Genomic DNA, 21,370 nt, shown 5'->3' with positions numbered 1-21,370 from the left:
TCTTGAGATTTTGAGCAAAAGGCTGAACTCTGAAGTTTTGATGCTAACCAGAGATAAGTTTCATCTCAGTCTCATGAAAACCTCTTCATGTTAAGCTCAGAACCTAGGAAGAAAGGATTCCTACATCCAAGACACTGGAACAGAGAATACAGTTTTGTTAGTGCTCTGTGTCTGACCCTGCATCTCTTGCTTGTGCTCCATTAGTGACTGAGACATGTGCTGTCACTGCAAGGGACAGCTGTCTTCACCTCAGTGAAGGTACTTAGCAGGTATGGATCAAACTCTTGGGTCAGAACAGCATCCAATGAAGTGACAATGGTGCCTGTACAAGTATACTTGTACAGTATATGCATGGTCTAAAACCAGTTGATTCTACAAACTAGAATTATAAGAGCTTAGTTATATACAGTGCAGTAGTTTCCATAGCTTGGAATTTGAGTCATGAAAATAAAAATATCACAGAGGGTACACGTTTCACACATATCAAATCATGATACCAACTGAACCTCCGCCAAGCCAAATCAGCATGCTATGAACAGCATGCAGCATCTATTATCATGATCAACAGAACGAAAGGGCAGCAGCAGCCTCTTCCCCATCTATTACTAGGGGGAAATATTCACAAGAATACCCATATACCTTCCTCATGAGACACCTGCATCTATGACTGACAACCATTAAAGAGACTCCTTTATTTCAAAAGAAATATGAATTCCCTGAATTAATAGGTCATCAACTTAATTCTTTTCCAAACCAGAATTAAAACACTAATCCCAGCTCTGTCGACATTAAAATGGATATTACTATAAAGTAATGACACGAAGAAATAAGTCAGCAGAGAAATTAAGTGATAATTGATGCCGAAATAGCATCACATCATGAAGCCTATGATCCAGAAACTGATCTTAGATATGCTTATGAATAAGAATCATGAATAAAACTTAAGAGTCCTTTAAAGAGGCACATCAGCTTGATATTTAAACATTTTACAGCGTCTAGCTATTTCTAGAGATAGATGCAAGTTCTATTTGCACATCTGTCAAAGGCATGACAGAACTTTCTCTGGGCTCCAGTGCTAGCTCCACCTTTATTCCCTCAATCCCAAGCTGCTTCCTTAGATAGGTTTCTGCCTGTCCCACCGTACAGATTTCAGCACACTACACCAAGTGTAGCAGCACTCTTCTACATTTACATTTTAACAGCAAAACGAAGTAATTAAACACTAACAAAAACCAGAACAAAACAGTGAAGACAAGCAACCTTATGACAGGCAAGCTGTCAGCTCAGTTGAGGATGACAGCAGTCATCACACCCTGTTCTGCGATGCAAGTGTTTTATTTCACATCCCAGCTCTTCATAACTATTAATTATTTTTTTTTAATTTTTTTTGCAAAGCCTTGCCTGCTGTACAGTCAACTTGGTTGCGGAGGCCTGCAGACAGATACGGTGTAATGGCTCCCTAGGCAAACCAGAGGTGCACCTGGCTACACAAGCCAGTCCACGGATGTCTCAGTGCTGCTGTACGTCACATCACAGCATCTCACCGCTCTTGGCATTCACCCTGGCCAAAAGCCGCGCAAGAAGGGTTAAGGTTCGGGACAGCTGCACTGCAAGCCTTGCAGCCAGAGGGAATCCCAGGGCTCTCCAGCACAGTGCAGGCAGGTCACCCGCACGGCCCAGGTCCGGCGGGTTTCCCCACCTGTGAGCAGGGAAGAGGAGCCCCCCACCACACCTGAGCTCAGCCAGAGAGGGGGCCCGAGCAGCACCCCCCGCTCCGGGGCGCGCCTGCCCGCTTCCCGCAGGGATGCCCGTAGCCGCGGGCGCTCGGGGCACGGCTGCGGCGCCGGGGAGGGGACGCCTGTGACTAAGCAGGCGCGGCCTCCCCTCGCCCTCCGCTCACCGCCCCGGCGCGCCCGGCCCTGGGCACCGGCGGCCCGACAGCAGGGCCGCCCCGGGAGGGCGCCGGGCGGGTGGTGCCTCCCGCCCCGAGGCCAGGGGCCGGGCGCCAGCCCAGCCCGAAGCCGGGCCCGCAGCGGCTGCCCACCCTGGCGCCGCTGGGCACGGCCACGCCGCGACCCAGGCCTCGGCGCCGCGCTCCGGGCACCCCCGCTCCCGGGGGCCGGCCGGCCCCGCCGCCCCTGCCCCGGCAGCCCGCCCGCCGCGTACCGCTGCCATCCTTGAAGTGAGGGGGTGGGACGTCTCGCAGCGACCGGGTCCAGCCCCCCTTCTCCGCTTCCTCCTCCTCCTCCTCCATAGGGCCGGGGCCGCCCGGGACGGCGCTGCCGCCGCCGCTGCCCTGCCGCTGCCGCCGCCGCTCCGCCGGGGTGGCCGCCGCCCTGGGGGCGCGGCGCCGGGCCGCCCTGCCCCGCGGGCCCGGCCCCTCGTCCTCCTCGTCGTCCTCCTCGTCCTGGGAAGAGGCGGCGGAGCGGGAGTCGGCCGAGGTGCTGTAGAAGGGGTTCCCGCTGCTGTCCTGGCCCGACTCCCCGAAGACGTCGTCGGAGATCTGCAGGCTCTCGTAGCGGGAGCGGGCCGCCTCCAGCAGCGACAGCGCCTTCCTCCGCGCCGGCCCGCCGCCGCCCTCCGCCATCATCTCGGCCGCCGCCAGCAGCCGCCCGCGCTCCCCTCGGGCCGGCTCGGCCGGGTCCTGCGGCCGCAGGCAGCAGCCCAGCAGCAGGAGCGGCTCGGGCACGGCGGCGGGCAGGCAGGCAGCGGGGGGACCCCCGCCAGCGCCGGGGCTGAACCCTGCCTCCCGCTCCCGCCCGCACCACCCGCCCCTGTGTGTGTGCAGGGACATGGGGGGAAGGAGCCAGCTCAACATCTCCAAGTACCACATCCAGCCAATTACGGCGGCGGCCCGCGCCCGGGAGGTGGGGTTATATGGGCAGCGCGGGCCGCCCACCGCCCGCCCCGCCGCCCGCCACCGCCCGCCGCCGCCCCGCCCATTTAAAACCACAGCGGCCGGCTGCGGCGGGGGCGCGCTGCGCGCCGCTGCTGGAAGGGGGGTCCCGGTCCCCCGCCCGCGGCGCTGGAGCGCGGCAGCGGCTGGAGCGCTGACCTCGGTGCTTGCGAGCCCGCCGGCAGCGCCCGAGCACGGGGGGACAGGCTCCCGCTGCAGCCCCCCCGCCCCGAGCCTCCCCAGGGAGGAGAAGCGCCGGGGCAGGGGCCGGGTGGATCAGCGCCTCGACGGCGCGGCCAGGGCCACCGCAGCCCGTGGTGGCGTGCGGCTGGTGGGGGAGCGTGAGCAGGGGCACGGCAGTGCGAGCCCGGGTGTCGCTGCCCCAAAGCGGGACACCGAGCTCCAGCGCTGGGGCGGCCCCCGAAGCAAAGGCTCGGGTTTCAAGGAGGCTTTGCGTGGGCCTGGGGTGACGTGGTGCCCCTGCCCGTCGCTGGACCCGGTGCTGAGCGCCCTGCAGCATGTGGGGCTCAGTCCCACCGCTGGACCCGGTGCTGAGCTCCCTGCAGCTTGTGGGGCTGAGTTCCTGCCGTGTGTGGGTTTCTCGGGTGAGGGTGGTGTGAAGTAACTGTTCCTGCAAAATCGCCGCTGGTTTAAAAGCAATATGGTGGCACAAGGAAAATGAGGGAAGTGAAAATAGCGGTGCCCTGACTGGGTTAGTTAAACGTGATTCAGAAGTGTCCCGGGAGTAATCTAAGGATTTCATAGAGCAGCGGAAGCCCCTGATTGTGCTGCCGTCAGAATGGTCTGTCTGATGTTACAGGAATGTTTGAAATCTCTGATCAAGGTTTATTAATATTGCTATTGGCATCCCGCTGTGCTGGTTACTGTACAAACACTCATTAGGGAGACAGTCCCTGCCTCCCTCCTTGCTGACAGTGATACCAGCTATCGAGCCTACCCTTTCACAGCGCTGCTTTCAAAGTAAACGGTAATTTCGATTGCAATGGTGTGGGGGCATATTATTTGCATTTTTTGATGCAAACTTTCAGTGTAGGTCGATCTGAAGATTTGTTAGTGCTACAGATTTTACAAATCTTATAATACTGAATGTTTCTGTCTTTGAAAAATCAAGATTAACGTCCTTCTGATGATTCTCAAAGACTCCACAGCTTGGAATATGATAAAGGCTAGACCGTGTAGGTATTTAAAAGACCAATCTTATGTTCTATTCAGATATTTTCAAATTGCAATGGCTTCCTTAAAACTTTCAAGTTCTGTGTAGTGCATACAGCCAGCTCCAGAGAAAAGGATCCATCTCCTGTGCATCCTTAAGCAAACAGAAAAGCTCAGCATAATTTGAGGGGTGAGATCTAGGCTGTATTTCTACTTTGAAAAATCTTTTAAGTGTCTTATTGATTATATTAAAAAATTACTGTTTATGTACAAATTTATTTTATTTTTTACTGCAAGCTCTGCCAACGTAGCCTGTAACTTGGGCATCACACTAAGTTCATTTCACCTCACTGGTCACCAGAAACCATAGCTCTGTATGCCAAGCTATCCCTTTAATCACATCCATGCCACCCTGTGTCTTCAGAATATTCTGACAGGAAGACATAACTGGAGTTGCAGAATTTTTCTTGCTGGTAACGATGAGCAACCAGCTTGAACTTCGTGAGTCCTGTTTGCTGGATTGGCATGTAGAAACCCACAGATTATTCTTCTCAAATGTTGTCTGTTTTATATGCTGTTCCCATGAAACAAAAAATAGCCATGCTCTGTGACAACTTTCTCACACAATGATTTTTAAGACTGAAAAAAAACCCCAAAACTTTAAAGATGTTGACAGGTTCTTTGTACTAGAAACATTGAAATAAACTTGATTTGTGGATGAATGGAGGTGTCTGTCCAGGTGATACAGAATTCACCTCAGCATCCAGGTTCTATGAAAGTGTCCATGGACACTCAGATGTCTTTAAATTTGCTAATTTTCAATAAAACCCACAGCAGGAAGGACTTCTCTGAAGTCCAGGACAGAAAAAGGTTTATCAGAATGGGTGCCTGGTAAAAATGGGAACAGCTCAGAGTCTGAAGAAACCCATACAGCCCTCTCTACTGCTGGTTGCATCAAGAACATTTTCTCCCCACACTTGCGTGCTTCGCTCCAGAAACAGGCTCCCATCACAGCTGGCCAAGGCACACTGCCAGGACCTTCCTTCCTAATGGCATGCCAGATGTCAGAGCTTCAGCTTTCCTTTTTGGAAGAGAATGTTGGACACAAGAGCTCTGGGAAGACACCACTACACTGAGAGAGAGGCAGGACTGACGCTTGCAGTTACCAATCCAATGTGACATTTTATAGATGGAGTCTCCTGCCATACACCTTTTGTTGATGGAATTTCACCTCTTTCAGCCTAGTCTAATCAAAGACAAGTTGCTCTTCTGCCTGTCCCACAAGCAGAGAGGCTGCTTTAGTCTCTCATGCGTGCATGGGAAGATAAGATCACTTTTCTGAGACAAGACCATAGAGGGTCCCACACAGGGCTGTGTGCCAACAGTTTTGGCTTGCCTTATGGTCTAAGATGTAGCTGTTCATGTGTTCCTCTCAGACCAGCCATACAAACTACCGGTTGGATTACTGTAACCCAAAATGAGGGTTCTGGGTTGTGAAAATTGCCCTGTATGACATGCTAGCAGTCATTTGATCCCAAATGATTGTGGAGAGGCAGAGACAGAACAAGTGGTTCTAAAAATGGTCTCATCAGCCCACTGGGGTTTTATGAACAGTTGAGAAAAAGGTCACCAGTGGTGGTTTGCAGCTTAAAGAACTAATTATATAAACCTAATGGAAGAAGGTAAACATAGATGGTTTTTCTCCTTAATCACTTATACTTGTGTTTAGCTGCTAGAAAACACTACTAGAGTAAACAGACTTTTGTATCCATGGCAATCTGTGGATCCACTTTTAATTTGCCTACAGATAAAATGTTTGGGGTTATTTTTCCTTGAAGTTTTCTGGTTTTATTGCAATAGCAATGGTGCCTTCTTGTTTTGCTGATTGACTGGATGCCAAACAAAAATGAATTCCAAATCAAATATAAGAATAAATGCAGTTTATTATATTACAATATAATAAAGGAAAATACCATGCAATACGATAAAAGGAAACAGTATTTGTTATTATGCACAATATGATAAAAGAGCAATGGGAGCGAAGCATAAAATCATTACTGCAAAGTGCTACAGAGACAAGAAAAGATACATCGCCAATTACCACCTTAACATCATCCAGGCCCACACTTCAGCTGGGAAGCACCATTGCAGCCAGTGCCAGGAATCTCTCGGTAACTGGGAAAATTCCTATGTGGTGCATCCACCTGTAGGTGAGGCTTCTGGGCCAGTCCCGCAGCTTGCCCACCTTTATACTCGGTGAAAAACAAAAATAGTTTACTCACCTAGTGTATGTAAACATTTATTTTCAGGCTAAGAGCAGGTGTGCACTATCTTGTGATTTGTAAGGTTCACACATGCCAACACATGCCAGGGACATTGGCCAGATGCCCGAGCGCAGTGGAGTTACCGTCATGACACGGCTGCAGACAGTGTTCATTGCCTGGATGGTCCTGCTCCTATCTTGCTTGTTCAGGGGACTCAGGACAAACCCTACCTCCTCATTAAAGTTGTCCTTGAGCTCCCAGAGCTACTTGTCCAAGTTAAACGATACCTAATTAAAAACAAAGACTTTTTCATAAACAGTAATCAATTTAATAAATTTTCACCACACTTCTGTATGCTCCTTCTGACCCTGCCAACCTTCAAGATTAAGAGCATGATAGGCTTCAGCTTCTCATCCTGTGTGAGAGGTAATTAAAGTCCTTAACACTTCCCTTGCAGCCCCAATGGCCAACTGTCAATGGCCAATTCCTTAATTATTTTTCAACCAAGTGATAAAATATTTTGAGGAAGGTGCATTTTCGATCACATCATGCACAGCAGAGCATGCTGAGCAGTGTCAGCACTAGTGGTCAGATGGTCCTTTGTTGTCACTTTGCACAGTTTCAACCCTCATCCTGCTTCTGCTGCAGCCAAAGGCACCCTGATCCTGATCCTGCCTGATCAGCGTGGCCTCTGCTGGGCGCCCGACTGGACCTTGCTTCATTTCTGGGTTAGGCTGCTGAGGAAGACTGCTCCAGTTTCACGTTTGCCTGCTTTGGTGGTTCTGTAGCTCCCATAAATTGACTGGGGATGGTCTAAGGGGCTCTGCCTGAGAAACCGAACCATGGAAAGATGGCAAATCATAGGTTTCTAACTTTCCTCCTCTCACTGCTTCCCTTTACAGTGTTTAAAGATAGCTAGCAATGTATCCAGGGTTTTCTAGTGCAGCTCTTCCATGTGTTTCTGAAGGTGGTTACCTCTCACTGAAGACACACGTGCTACATTGTGTTGACGCGTAAGGTTTGGACACAACTTATATGACCAATGTGATCAAGTTGTTGCCACTTTATTAAGGGATACGCAGCTATTTATACACTAGCACAAAGCACACACATTGTTTCTAGATTGCTAATAGGCTAAAGCTGCTTGTCTATTCACTCTCCTGCACTCCCTCATTGGTCACAGCGTGGTAACCATGCTCCTCACCTACATTCTGTGTCGACATTCTATTTTCTTATTTTTCAGCCCAACTCCTTTATCTCTTTCCCATGTACAGTTCCTTAATAGTCCAACTCTCTTACCTCTCTGCCAGTACACAGTTTCTTTGTCTCCCTTGGCCCTGCATATTCCCTTCACAACAGCTGCAGCTTGTTACAGCTTTGGCCTGCTCGGCCTGCTATTACAACAAAGTTACTTGGTCTGGATTGCTCATAACATGTCCGTTGTCTTCCAGCCACTCCACAACATTGTGGGCTGGTTTGAGCAGGTCTGCTGAACCTCCCTGTAACACCGTGGGGCTGAATATTTAATGGCATAAGAAAAGTGAAGCCTTGTGCCTGTAGTGGGAAGTCCAGTATTTCTCACTTCTCAGTAACTTACCCTTCATAGTCAGGCATCGCGCTCTTTGAGGAAGGGTCTTGTGCCACCTTTGCACAGTATTTACACTGTCAAACCCTGGCCCAGATCCAACAGAATATTGGCATTTCTGTCCCCTACCTCAGCTTCCTCGCTTCCTATCGATTTCGCAGAGTTTGTCAGTCTAAACCCTGGTGTGCGCCTGGTCTTTTCGCAGCACAAATACCTCGAGATAGAATAATATTTAATCAGGTTACAAAATTATTATTTTCTAATCCCCTGTTCTGCAATCTGAATTTCAAACTGTCTTCCATCTCCACGCCCTCCTATAAGGAGTCTGTAGAGTCAGAGTCATTTTGTTCATCTAGCATGAGGTCAATAGGCACCAGTTCCCTCTTCCATTATCGTGCTGCCTCAGATGAACAGCAAAACTTGGGAAAAAAGGCTTCACCAAGACTGAAAACAGCGATGACTTGGAGCCAGTGTATGGTTTCCTCCCAAGCCCCTGGGAAGAGGCGGGGAGGGGCTGTCCCATCCCTGGGAGAAATTGCAGAACCGGCTGTTTCTCAGCACATCACCATGTGATGTCCCTGCCTTGCAGGGAAGAATTCCATGCAACCACAATCAGTCATGTATCGTTGCTCTCCACGCTTTACAATAAAGGCTTCTATATGTGCCTGGCTGCATAGCACAGGAAAAAGCAGCTCTGTAGGGCTGGATTTGTCACTGTACTGCCCTGCATAATACACTCCCTCCACGCAGGGAGTTGTGAACTTTTTCTCCTCTTCACTATCATTCTCCTGTTGGAAGTAACATTGATAATATGTGTGTGTCTGGGTTCTTTTTAATCTCATCAGATATTTACATCACATGGGACATGGGCAGTAATAACAACGTTTGTCTAGATATCTCCTTTTTGCTTTCTTGTTTTCACCTTCTTCATAGTGTTTGAACCCTCTATTTCTTGGATTGATATTTTTCATTGCCTAAATATCATGTTAACTCAAAGCTCAAAGGAAAAAGCAAGTTGCTGTTTTCAAGTGAAAGGGAAAAAATATATTTTTCTCATAATATAAATGGAAGAGGTGATTTTTGACACTTTTAACGCTGAAACAGCTGTGGGCTGAAATTTAAAATTTAGCAGAAAAAATTGAGTGTTTCAGTGACGAAGACTTTTGATTTGCTTGGCTTCAGAGCCTTTGAAAACCATGTTTTGTGCATGCATGGTACATTTTTAGCAAAAGCTGTATTATGAACAAGTCTCACCTAAGCTCCAAAGGGAAAGATAAGGTGTGTTGCTCATGCATGCATGGAAGATTAACTACTTCATCAATAATTTATGGCGGGTCCTTAGAGTATGCTGCAATGGTCTGCAAAAGCCCCGTCTTCCTTTCTGGTGCATGCATGGAGCAGAAGCTGTGTGCAGTAGGTCAAAAGCACGGAACTGTGCTGTCTCTTAAAAATCAGAGTGCTCTAATGCTACACTTATTTTTCCATTGAAAACCACGCGGTTTCGAAATGCATTTTTTGAAAGGCTGACCCCATGCACACACTTCACAGTAAGATCTGATCCAGTAAGGCAGAGCCTCGTGGGAGCACTGGTAAAGGCTGTGGTCATTAAGCCAATGCTCTGCAACAGCCCATGCCCCCCACAGTGTAAACCATGTTCAGCTTTTGATAAACGTCAGAGTAGAACGTAGAAAGTCCCTGGCATTGGTTGGGAGTGTGGTAGCATCTGGAGGCTCTTTGTTTAGCCAGTTATTCTGTTAAAACACACTATAGGATCATTAAGTTTGCAGGGCATGCTGCCCAAAGCTAGTGATACGAACTTTGCTCCTCAGGACCTACAACTTACAGTTAGGTCTGTGAGAACGTTTATGCCTTACTATGCAAATAACACACTGAAACATGAAAAATTGAAACACATTTCTATCATCTACAACCCTGTTTGCTGTAACCGACAGTTTCAGGTCTTAACCTATTTGTTCATTAGCTCAGTAAAAACATAAAAGCCTTTTCAGAGAAAGCCATGTTGTGGCAACACATGAAGGAGGTGACTAGGGAACAGGATCCCATCCAGGCTGGCCTCTAGTTTGCTGTCTTGCATAGCATTTGCTTTGCCATGGCTATCCTTGGTTTATTACCACTGGTCTGCAGATTTCCAAGTTCACATTCTTGAGACCTTCCTAGAAGGATGCTTCACCTGCCGAGTCAGGTACCCGCCTGCCTGCCTGCCTGGGTGCATGGGCAGAGCCATATTCTGGCTATTTGTTTTACAGGCTGCGACAGTGTCTTCCCGTTCTTCCCACTGCAGCTCAAACTAGAGGGTTCTTCAGCTGCAGAATTTGCTCATTATTTTTGTGTATCAGCTTGTAAATTCACCTTTCCAACACGGAGGTACAGTGGTAATATCATTAAATATTACCAACATTAATAATTGATAATAAATATTGGGTAATTAATGATTAGTTAATAATTACCTTATCAATATTATCAATAAATCATTAAACTTCAGAATAATAGTATCATAAAATAAGATGCTATTGAAAAGCAGCCCCAGAGATAAACTAACATTATGAATACCTCTTCTTGGGGACAGAAAACATAGCCCATAAGTGGGTAGAAGAGCCACAATGCCCAAAATCAGTTCCTCAAGTTGTTTATCCCTGTCATCTACCACCACATTCCTTTTCTATGCTGAAATGGTTTTTAGCATCTTTTCCCAAAATGCCCTTTGAAGCCACCAGGATATACAGAATCCCATCTGGCAATTGACAAGATGCATTGATTAGTGTTATCTAAATAGGTTCCAATCCATCAACAACCTATGATAAACCTTCTCATCAGAGTTTACCTCTATTTTTTGTGCTAGTAACTTGTCAGACAATTACAGTCCTATTGAGATGGTCAGTCTTTGCAAAGCCATACAGGTTAACTAAGTAAGTTTAGGCTGACACTGTTGCATTTCATCAGACACTAGACAGATTCATTCATGTTTTGGTCAAAAGCAGCCCCCTCGATGGCGTTTTTTAGGTGATTCAACTTCTCTCCAGAGGAGAAAAAAAAAAAGGCTGAAAAGAAAAAGTGTCTTCTGTATAGGGTGATTTGAATTGCTGAAGGATCTGAATTGGAATCACATCTTCCCACAAAAACAGAATAATGTTAGTCCTAGAGCATGGCAGATGGCTGTTAGTCACCATTGAATTCAGGGAGTTTACCCACTCTGTTCAATCATAACAGCCATGAGAGAGACCAGTTCCTGATTAGCTCCTGCAAAAGAAGTCTTCAGAAGTCAAAATCTGATCATAAAAGGGAGCAATATTGAAAATGTGTGAGGGGACAAGGAAGAAGAAAGCCAGAGAGACTATTTTCATTAACAAAAATAATTGTTAATCTCAAAAATACCTTGTGTTTGACATCTGTTACCCCGTAGGAGATAATTTCTTTTTCCAAGCAAAGGCTGAAAATTCAAATATCACAAAATAAGTGGGCTTTGCTCTTGAGGGTAATTGAACATCTGCAGCAGTGAATGAAACATACAAACACTTCCCAGCTCTCAGGATTTGGCCCATCAAGTGGGCTTTTCAGGGCACATCAGCGACTGCTGGCTCGGCACGCTCTGAATTTCTGTTCTGAGATGCACCACTGGAAGCTATCAATTCCAGAAGCTGTAGTCTCTAAATAACTTGTAATGTTGTTAGAAATAGGGTATTTAAGAGACATGTGGAAGAAATGTTTGCGATCCTCTGTCAGAAATGGTTTATTGCATGCCAGTTCTTCTCCAGATATGCAGTCAGGATTCGAAAGAGGAACATTTCCAAAAAGCATTGTCAAGATAAAAATCAAATTTCTTGGTACTGCAAGATGGAGAAAACTATTAACTGAAATGCATTTTTAGAAGTTCCTTCTATGTGATGCTGAAAATAATTTTATGAAAATGAAAAAATAATACAAATCAGCTTTTATGTCAGATTTACATTCTCCCTTTGGCTTTTTGCTTTTATGTAGCTTAGGTAATTTGGCTAATGCCTGTTACTTTCATTCAGATGGGCATGCCCTAACAAACTCCCCTGCTTTTTCACAGTTTGGCAACCTTGTTGTTTGCTGGGTTGATTACCTTTCAAGAGAAGCTTAAAATTTTCTTTAAAAAGCCTATCCCCACTAGCTTAAGAAAACATGTGAAAACATTCTTACGTGATAGAATCCTGCTCCGACCTTTTTTTGCATGGAGGTGATGTGGCCTAAGAGGCATTAAAGCGGTGCTGGTGACCAGCTGCAGCTAACTCAAACCAGAACCCCGCTCTCCCATCTGTGCCGTATCACCGCCGCACAGCGAATCACTGAATAAATCGCCATTGCACATAGCTGCCAGCAGCGCCCCAGCTATCGCATGTCTTCTTCCTGACAGTACCAACCTATGCATTAAATCCAACATATATGAGTTACAAGCCGCTTCTTCTTGTATCTCAGTTTATTGCAGCGCGTTGTCCCATGGTATGGAGCTACTCGCTACTCACTGGGTCTTTGTGGCAGAGCAGTCCTGTCCTCAGACCTCGGAACATTTCCTAGTGGCTTTGCTCGGGGATTACTTTTCTTAAATTGGCAGAGACTGCTTGTAGGTATCACTTCAGTCTTCGTACTCATTCTGTCCCTGGTCAGACACTTGACTTGTAGTTTGTCTGGAGTACCACCACTGTGTTTTGGTCAGAGCATCGACTGGCTGCCAGAACTCTACAATGATCAGGCACCAGCACATTGGCCTGGATTTGAACAGGTACCTTCTCTGACAGCAGGGTATCAGCCTTCTCTGCCTTCTCAAAAAAGGGACAAAGAAAACCCAACTCTTTTTCATGCTCTTTTAGCAGAATGTTCACAGAAATCCAGCTACCGCTGTAAATCTGACAGTGCTTCATGTGTTATGTCCCAGTCTGCTTAATTTCCTGCTCAAGATATAGAAAAGAAATTACAAATTAATATCACAGCCTGGTATCTATTTGGGCAGCAATGAGGAATCAGTGCATTATGTTTAACTGACTTGACAGACATAAAAAATACCTCGTGGGGTTTTTTTTGATTTATAGTCATTACTCTTAAGAAAAGATTGCATGGCCTGATTTTCACCCTGATCATCCTTATTAGTGGATTGCTACAATTACAGAAGGGACATTCTTTTCTGACTACAGTTCCTTACCCATTAAAAAGGGGAAGTCACGCTGCTCTGTAGACGCAGCCTTCCTCCACAAGCTGTACTGTGTAATAGCTTACCCTTCTTGCAGAGATGGACTGAATAACCACCAGGCCATCAAGAAATGCCATGGCTATGCTGTGGCTATAGTCCTTGTAGCTTCTCTCTTCTTTTTCCACCCCTGGGTAAATTTGCCTTTCCTGGGGCTCTGTTTCCCTACATAACCCATGATGTCCTTGCCTTCCAGACAGAAGGCAAAATCTAGTTCATGATTTCTTCCCATCCTCAGGTACTGCTGCTAGGTAACTTCTCGGACCTCTGTCTTCTCCAGGAAAACTTCTCAACCACTTTTGCATCCCAGACATTTTCAACAGCTTCAACACTTACTGGCAAGGTGGTACCTCAGAAACATGCCACCAGAATTATAACCCCCTCCCAAAGACAATTAGTCTTAGCAGTACTTAAAGATCAGTATGTAAATCACATTTCTCTGGAGTCTTGAACTTCTTAGTGAAATAGACATTTGCTGCAGGCAGCTGCAGTACAAGTCAAACCAATTTATTTAGTGTAGATTAATAATTTGATACAATTATTTTCCAAGGACACTCACTAGGGTTATTTTTGAATGTTCAGTCATTTCACAGCCTTAAATGCACTGTATGCTGAATGTAGCTGGATTTATACTTTTAAGTCAGCTTTGTTTAATTTCAACTCCCTTTTCCAAGCAGACTCGACAAAGATGAGCAGAGGTCAAATCATCAGTTGTTGGCTTTAACACTGTCGCCTTTCTCCTAGTTCAGTGAGCTCAAAGCCCATAAATCTCCTTGATCTTGAAATACACAAATGCATACAGAAAGCTAAAAGAAAAACCTGAGCATTTAGCTGTCTTGGAAATGTATTTCCAAATATATATTCTGCAAGGTTTATTTTGCAAAGCTTGTTAAACAGATCTGCTCAGTACTGGGCACCTGGTGGCTGGTGGTTTAAGTAAAGAGACATTGATTCCACTGAGAGAAAACAGCAAGTAAAGGCTACTGACAAAACAGCTGGCTGTGTATCTGCACTTCTTGAGGAATAAGGGCATATACTTGTGCTTACATCGTTGTGGAAAATGTGCTCATGTTTTAAGGAAAGTCTGTCTACTCCTTCATCACATAAACATCCTGTATTTATCATTTGCCGTATCAGTGAATGGGGGCTTGTTCAGGCGGATATGTGCTCGTAGCAGGTGCTAAGTGAGATCAATCAATAGGTTAGGTCAGATAATCTGGGGCTGTAACTAACTGATTCAATAATATCTGGCCCTATTAGCCTTATCAGGCTGTGAGATGTATGCTGATCGTGTTGAGGGAGCTCCTATTTGTCAGTGCTTGTGTTTGCAGTTTTTCCCCTCCTCCACCTTGTGCGCGGCACGGGGAGCAGCGCAGAAATGCAGGCTTGCCAGGCTCACAGCCTGGACCCTGTGAGACACTGACAAGATCCACTTCATCTGTGCCACTTTCTCCTTCACAAAGGCTCTGCCATGTTCTTTCAGAAAGGCTCCAGACACAGCGGAGAGCCGGCTGCTGGCTGGACGAGTTGTTCCAGCAGTGACAGTCGGCTCCCAGTGACTGGATGTATGCCCATCACATTAATTAAGAGATTGGTGCTGTCACTGGGTGATGGGTATGTGTCAGGGTGCTTATGCTCAGATGCCACATGAATGTCCTGTCACAGGACAGGAGATGGGCCACACTGGCATGCCCTCATTCGGGAGCATCACTCTCTGGCCTGAGCACGGAGCCTCCTTTCCATGAAGGCTCTGCTGGGCAGGATTTCAGATGTCTCCAGCGCTGTATTACGTTTTTCTGCATTAATTTAGAAGCAAAACTCATTCCCTTGATCAATGCTGAATGCAGAGTGCACCCATCCATCTCTTCTTTCTTTCTCCTATTTCTGTTTTCCTATTGATCTGTGCTGCCACAAGAAAGTCTGTGAGATGTGGGCATGACATTATGCAGCTGGGAGATACAGTGACAATTCTTCATCCCTGATGGCATTCTCAGCAATCTGCAAATGTTAGAAAAGGATGACACCTTCCAAAATTAGTTGATGTTTCAGTTCAGGTTATGACACATACACTAAAGATATAAGGCTAATCATGGTGTGTTTTCAGGATGACTGAATACGCAGGAATTCCTGTGAAAGAGGTGGAGACTGTGGGAGGTTTATGGTAGGAAGGGTGACTGGCTGGAGGGGAAGACCAAAAGACACAGGGTCCTAGCAAGAGGGAAGGAAAGAAAATAAGAATGATAATGATGGGGCAGATCGAAGGTCTCTTGCCTACATTCTCTCTCTGTCGAGGGCTAGTAGCAGAAGTTTAGAGGAAAACCTAAAGGGACAGTGTTGTCCATGCTACCAGCCTTGAGCTCTCACCTGCTTAGGAACTTTCAGAGATGGATGTAGCTATATCTCTCTAATGGCCTTGGTAGGCTTTATTTCCAATTATTTTTTAAATTTCCTATTTTCTATTTTCCTTTTCCATGGATGCTGAATATTGAACTGATGTCTTCAGGAATTACCCAGAAAAAAAATCCAATTTCTCTTTGATGAATAATAGTTGCTGATTAGAACATAATGAGATGCAGAACTTCAGAACCAAGGTGCTTTGATCTAATGTAAAAACAGGGGCAAAAGGATGCATAAATTCATATGAAGATAAATGATACAGACTTTTTTTCCCTCAGCCCATCTTCAGAACAGGTAGCTGGACGACAGGAAGCTGCAGAGAAGCAAGTTGCAGTGTGAGAGGTAAGAGATGACCAAGATGTGGACCATACAACCTCTCTTTTCACATTTGGATGAAGTAGACATTATCAACAAGAAATAACAGCATTTAGTGTAATTCCTGATGAGGACAGAAAATAATCAAATGGTGGCATTTCAGTGGAGACAGGAGGAGATGGAAAGGTGAAAGAAGAAATGATGTAGCTATTCAGCACACAGCTGCACCAGGGACCACTTGGCAGAGGGGCCCAGGTGCAGTCTCGGAAGCAGGGGAAGCAAGGGGGTGAATGTCAGCAGCTGGTAGAATAAACAGCCTCATTTCAATTATTGCACTGCTGCCTGTACGAAGCACAGAGTACCGCTAACAATAAATGCAAAACTAGAAGACTAATCCCAAGTTCCTTTTCCTGTTATTTTTTTAATTGTGAAAAGATGAAATGAATGAAAAGAATAATTTTTTTCTACGTTTAGTGACAGCAAGGTTCTTTACATGTAATATATTGGCTCTGTTAATGAATGACGTATGAATTTACAGCCATTATTGCCTTAAGAGTCTTCCAGCAGTTCTGTCTTAGAATATTTCATATGAAAATTCCTGTGCTCCAAGTGTTATTACTCTTTATTGCACCTAGGGGATTATGGTGCACGTCTGTTGGCTTTATACTATCGGAATAGTTTAATCATTTCAGTCCCTTGCAAGGAGATGTCCATCAGTCAAAGTGATTTTTATACTTCTCTGTTGACCCCATGAATGCCTAAATGACTATATTAACCTGTTTTTCTCCCAATTACACTAGTAAAAAGTGTTACTAGACTAGGAACAGGATGGAGACCAGACAGTTTCTCCCAATTTAGTTATAGATCTGACTTTGTCTCATTTATTATTTTTCACTGACTAACTGATTTGGATTCAGTTAGTTACCCTTGGTTACTTTGAAGCCTAAAGAAAAAAAAAATATCTGGAAAGGCTGAAGAAAAATGGACAGGTTTATGGAAATGAATCTTTTTTTTTTCCATCTATCTTTGCTTTAAAATAATTGTTTAGCATAATGCAGCAATTTCCAGAATGGTCAACTCAGTGAATTACAAAAAAAAAATAAAATATTTGGGAATTGTGATTAATGTACTCGTTAGCAGATTTTAAAAGCATATTAAAGGCAGACTTCAATGGAGGAAAGAAGCCAGCACTGAAGAAATCTAGGTAGTAATAGCGTCTTTGGAAACTGGTTTATTCTGTCCCTTTATATAAACAGGTCAGAGTGGAAAGAGGCAGCTTCTTCCATACAAAAACAAACACCCTGCTGTTATCCAGAAATGATGCAGAATTAGAGCAGGTTTCCCCAGGGTTTGGAGAGTATCTGACTTGTCCCACTACCTCACTCGAGGTCTCACACAGAGATAATGAATGGCCCTTGTAGTCTGCTGGTGGCATCCCCTGAGAACCAGGGACAGAAAACCTCAGAAGAGAAAAACCTGTTGTGCCTCGCTAGCAGTTTTCCCTCTTTCCCTCTGGTGAAACAACAAAGGCAACGTGGTGGATCTTGTTGCCCCTAAGCACTGAGAAACACTAGCACTGCACCAGTGTAGCAGCCCCCGTGGCTGGCTGTGGCTAGGAGCTCCTCAGGCTTCAGCAGAGCTCTGCTCAGGGTGGGTGGACTGGCTGGCGTGTGCTCAGTGTGCAACCGTGCTGAGGCCACACGGTCCACCCAAAAGAAATGTTGGGTACAGGCTAAAGCATCCAGCAAGCCTGGGTATTTCTCCTTCCCTTTCGGAGTGCCCTGTCACCCTGCCAGAGGAGGCATTTTCACCATATATATATATAGACAAACTTTCTGATACCTTGGAGTACTAGTCTCATGCATACTATTACGAATGGCAGTGAAACAGCCAAAAAACCTCTGCCTTCATCTCCTGCACTGCCTGGACTCTGACTGAGTCCAGAACAAGCTGTTGGCCCTTACAGAAGCTCCACTACACAATACTGGAGAAATTATGAAGTCTCTTGGGCCTCCATGAATTGGAGTGCATAAAATAAAATGCTAGGGCAAGTCTGAAGTTCAAGGCTTTCTTTTCCTTAAGACAGCTCTGTTTCCACATCACTTATTTGAATCATGCCCTGACTACTTCTAAAATCACCTCTTGCACAGCAACCCCTTCTCATATTCTGATTTCAGTCATCCTCTGAGGTAACTAAAAGCTAGTGGCTGCTGGTTCAGGAGCTCACAACCCTAATTGCTGTCTCTGATAAGAGAGGAATTTGCTTTTTTTTTTTTCCTTCCACATGGATGCACTTGGAAATCACAGCACACTTACATAAAACAGTTATTAACTCCAGAAGAGTAGATCTCTCAAGTCATGTCAAAGACTTAAACAGTGTAAGAAATCACATCATCTTGAATTGGTCTTCAGTGTGGCAAAAGTGTCTTCTAAACTAACCCAGGAAAAAACGTCAAATCAGACAAGAGTTGTATTAATTTTATTTGGCACACTGACAGCTCTGGCTTCATATATGGAATTTAATAGCTATTTACTTCACAGATCCAAAAGGTACGGGCCAAATGATCACTGATGTTAGTCCACTGAAGTAAATGGAATTAAGCCAGGATGAATCATCTATGACAGTCTGACAATTCATTAATTTAAAATATTTTTCTCATCCATTTTTTTGCAATGATCAATATACCGTGGACAGTCTTTTGGGATTTTAGGGGACAGGATGACTTCTGGAGAAAATCTGAGCAGTGATTTCAAGTGACTCCATAGAAATGAACACAAATGTTTCTGGCCTATGAACCCAGAATCTTATTAGGCTTATTTGGCTGAACAAAAGGATCAAAGGAGCATCCAAGTATGGTGAAAATTATAACCTGGGTAACGTAGGGAAGAGTTAGAGAAGCAGTCTGCCCTGGGATTTCAATTGCTAACCAATAGGTCCCTGGGTTTACAATGTGCAAGCCCTAGAGAATGGGTGCCAAAGGCTCCTAGGCAGCCTCCATATTCTGTGCCAGCCCGGTGATGCTGGCAGTCTTTTTACTGCCAGGAATGATGCTTTCCCAACAGCAAAGCCAAAAGGACAAGGTCTGCAGCTCTGTTCAGGGGTTCCTGTGCTCAGAGGGACAGGATCAAGCACAGAGACAGCTGCATAATGCAGGACTTGTCCTACCTTAGTCTCCTTGCCCTACCCACAAAGGAAGAGGTGATCCACTGTAAAAACAGGCAGCCCCTTCTTAACCTAAGTCTTACCTGAAAAATTGCAAGAGCTCTCTTAGAGCAGGAGACTTGAGCTCAGCAGGTGGCTGAGCTGAGACAACTTGCGTTTACTACAGCGTCTTCAGTCTGAAAGAGATCAACTCCCAGATATGTTACATGTCCTGTCCTAAGAAAAAGCCTATATCCTTGCTCCTTGTGAAGAATTGTGAGAGTTCAAAGCCCTCCACATGTCTTATATGACCAACTACCCTTTCTTTCCTAACTGTGAGAAATACCCATAAAAAAAAGGACAGAATACTATGAGGAGACCCCTGCAGGAGCTGGGTGAGATCATTAATGCTCAGAAATATCCACCCCCATTTCTTTGCATGACTTCTTTGCTCTGTCCCCATTCCTTCTTGTCCCCCTCACTGCCACCGCACTCCTTTCCTCCTTAGCTGTTGATAGCAATGCAGAGCAGGCAGGCAGGAGCCGCAGGAGCACCACGGGAAGGGAGGAAGGGCTCGGATCCGCAGGCTTGCTAGCCATGCTGACAGGCTGGGTTATTTTTCAGATACAGGCAAGAAGACGTGGTGGCTCAGGAGAGCGATTGTACTTGACAGCTCTTTCTACTGCCCTAGATATTGGTAGGACTTGGAAGAAGGACTCTGCTCCTTTCATGTAAGACGTCAGTAAACAGCCTTGGCTTGTAAAGGGAGGAGGAAGGGGTCAGTGGGAAGGGGATATGATATGCCAGCCCCTTCTTGCTCCCTCCCAGCCAGGGCAGCATACGTTCCTTTATTGTACACTTTGCCTTACACATCTGTAGGGTTACACTGCTCCTCGGAAAGCAGCCCTGCTGAACTGTGCTCCCCTCCCTCAGATGACCAGGCAGCTTCGGAGTGTAGCAGTGCCCTGCAGACCCCCAGGTCACCCGGACAAGCCCTGTCCCTTCTGCAGATCTGGAGAAGAGATGCTGGGAGCCAAGGGGCCAGTAATTCACGCTTGGCTAAAACACCTCTGTACTGAGCAGACCCTGCTCTCAGCAGGCACAGTTCTGCCAGCGGTGCAGCGTACAGCCACAGAGCTGGGCTCTCCATTTCCCACCCCACCATTCAGTTCTGCTTCCCCCCTGCCTGCTGGTCTGGTCCTGGTCACTCTCACCTTGCCATGCTGTGCCAATTGAGGTGAAGCTACAGCCAGCCATCAGCCATATTTTGGCCACCATAGATTAAGAGCGGCAACTCAGCAAGCTGCTTAAGAGTTGGGCTGCAGACCCAGCCACTACCAGGTGGGATCCAGTACTCCACTGAGCCAGTCTCAGGTATGTGATGCTCACCAACACCATCCAGCACCTCCTTGGCTCAGCGAAGACCATGGTCTTGCTGCACCATGTAATGTGCCTCTGGGCACAGCAAGGATGTCTCCCTTCCTGGCAAGCGTTACAGCCAAAGGCAGGCTGAGCAGTGGTGCTGGTGTCAGGGGGGACCACTGCTCGCGGCTCTGAGCTCCCCAGGCACGCACACTCCCTGCTCACTGGGTTCCACCTAACCAGAGATGGTGCCCAGGACAAGAGGTAGCTACAAAAGATAATTATGGAACTGGTCTGCTGAAAATATTCTCCTAACCACTATCAGTCTGCTTCACCAAGCATACCAGTGATGTCCTATATATACATACACATATATAAAAGACTGCCTAATCTATATTCTCCATCTGTGCTTGTGGTGGGTTTGGTGTCATTCAGATCACCTTGGCCCCACAGCTGCAGTGCACCCAAGACAGTGAAGGTTTAGCTGCAGAGTACCTGTGATGTGTTCATTTTTTCTTCTTCTTTTGTGCCTATTAATGGCAATTTGGATTGAGACTTTTAAAACAGGCAGAATGCACTGTTGTTTCCCTGCAGAACATAAGAAGGAGGGATACCTCCCCTCAACGTTCATTTTATTGGAAGGAGCAGGAAGGTTGTCATAGATCAAAATCTTTCACCTGCTGTCCTGGGAAGGCACCGCTCCTTCTGCTGGCTCTATGGAGCTGAGAGAGCACCAGACATACGAGTAAGAATAAAAGATACGTAATAATTACTCGCAATTACTTTCAGCAATCATTTCTTTGCTTAGAATAAGCTAAACTCTCAACTGTCGTCAGAGAGCAAAGTGTTATTTAAAAATGCCTGCTGGAAACACAGCTAGTTGAAAAAACATCCATATAACCATTTCCCCTAAAAATGTGATTTCCCCCTTAAAAATTGCATATAAATATGCCAATTTCTTTCACATGTTCAAGAGGGAACAGTCATAAATAGCTTGGGTTTGTCTTGTTTT

General features: G+C 46.0%; 1 protein-coding gene across 1 annotated transcript in view; it reads right to left on the bottom strand.

The window, feature by feature from the left end:
* Positions 1-2,848, bottom strand: part of PGBD5 (piggyBac transposable element derived 5) — a 73,819-nt gene extending 70,971 nt beyond the window's left edge. The window contains exon 1 of the mRNA XM_056344115.1: positions 2,167-2,848. Within this exon, the coding sequence (XP_056200090.1) occupies positions 2,167-2,833 (667 nt within the window). The 5' untranslated portion in view covers positions 2,834-2,848. The remainder of the gene's footprint in view (positions 1-2,166) is intronic.
* Positions 2,849-21,370: the final 18,522 nt, after the last annotated feature.

Source organism: Falco biarmicus, chromosome 6 (assembly GCF_023638135.1).
Source record: "Falco biarmicus isolate bFalBia1 chromosome 6, bFalBia1.pri, whole genome shotgun sequence".
NCBI classification, from domain to species: domain Eukaryota; kingdom Metazoa; phylum Chordata; class Aves; order Falconiformes; family Falconidae; genus Falco; species Falco biarmicus.
Note: the sequence above shows the minus strand (reverse complement) of the source record. Positions and strands in the feature narration are given on the sequence as shown.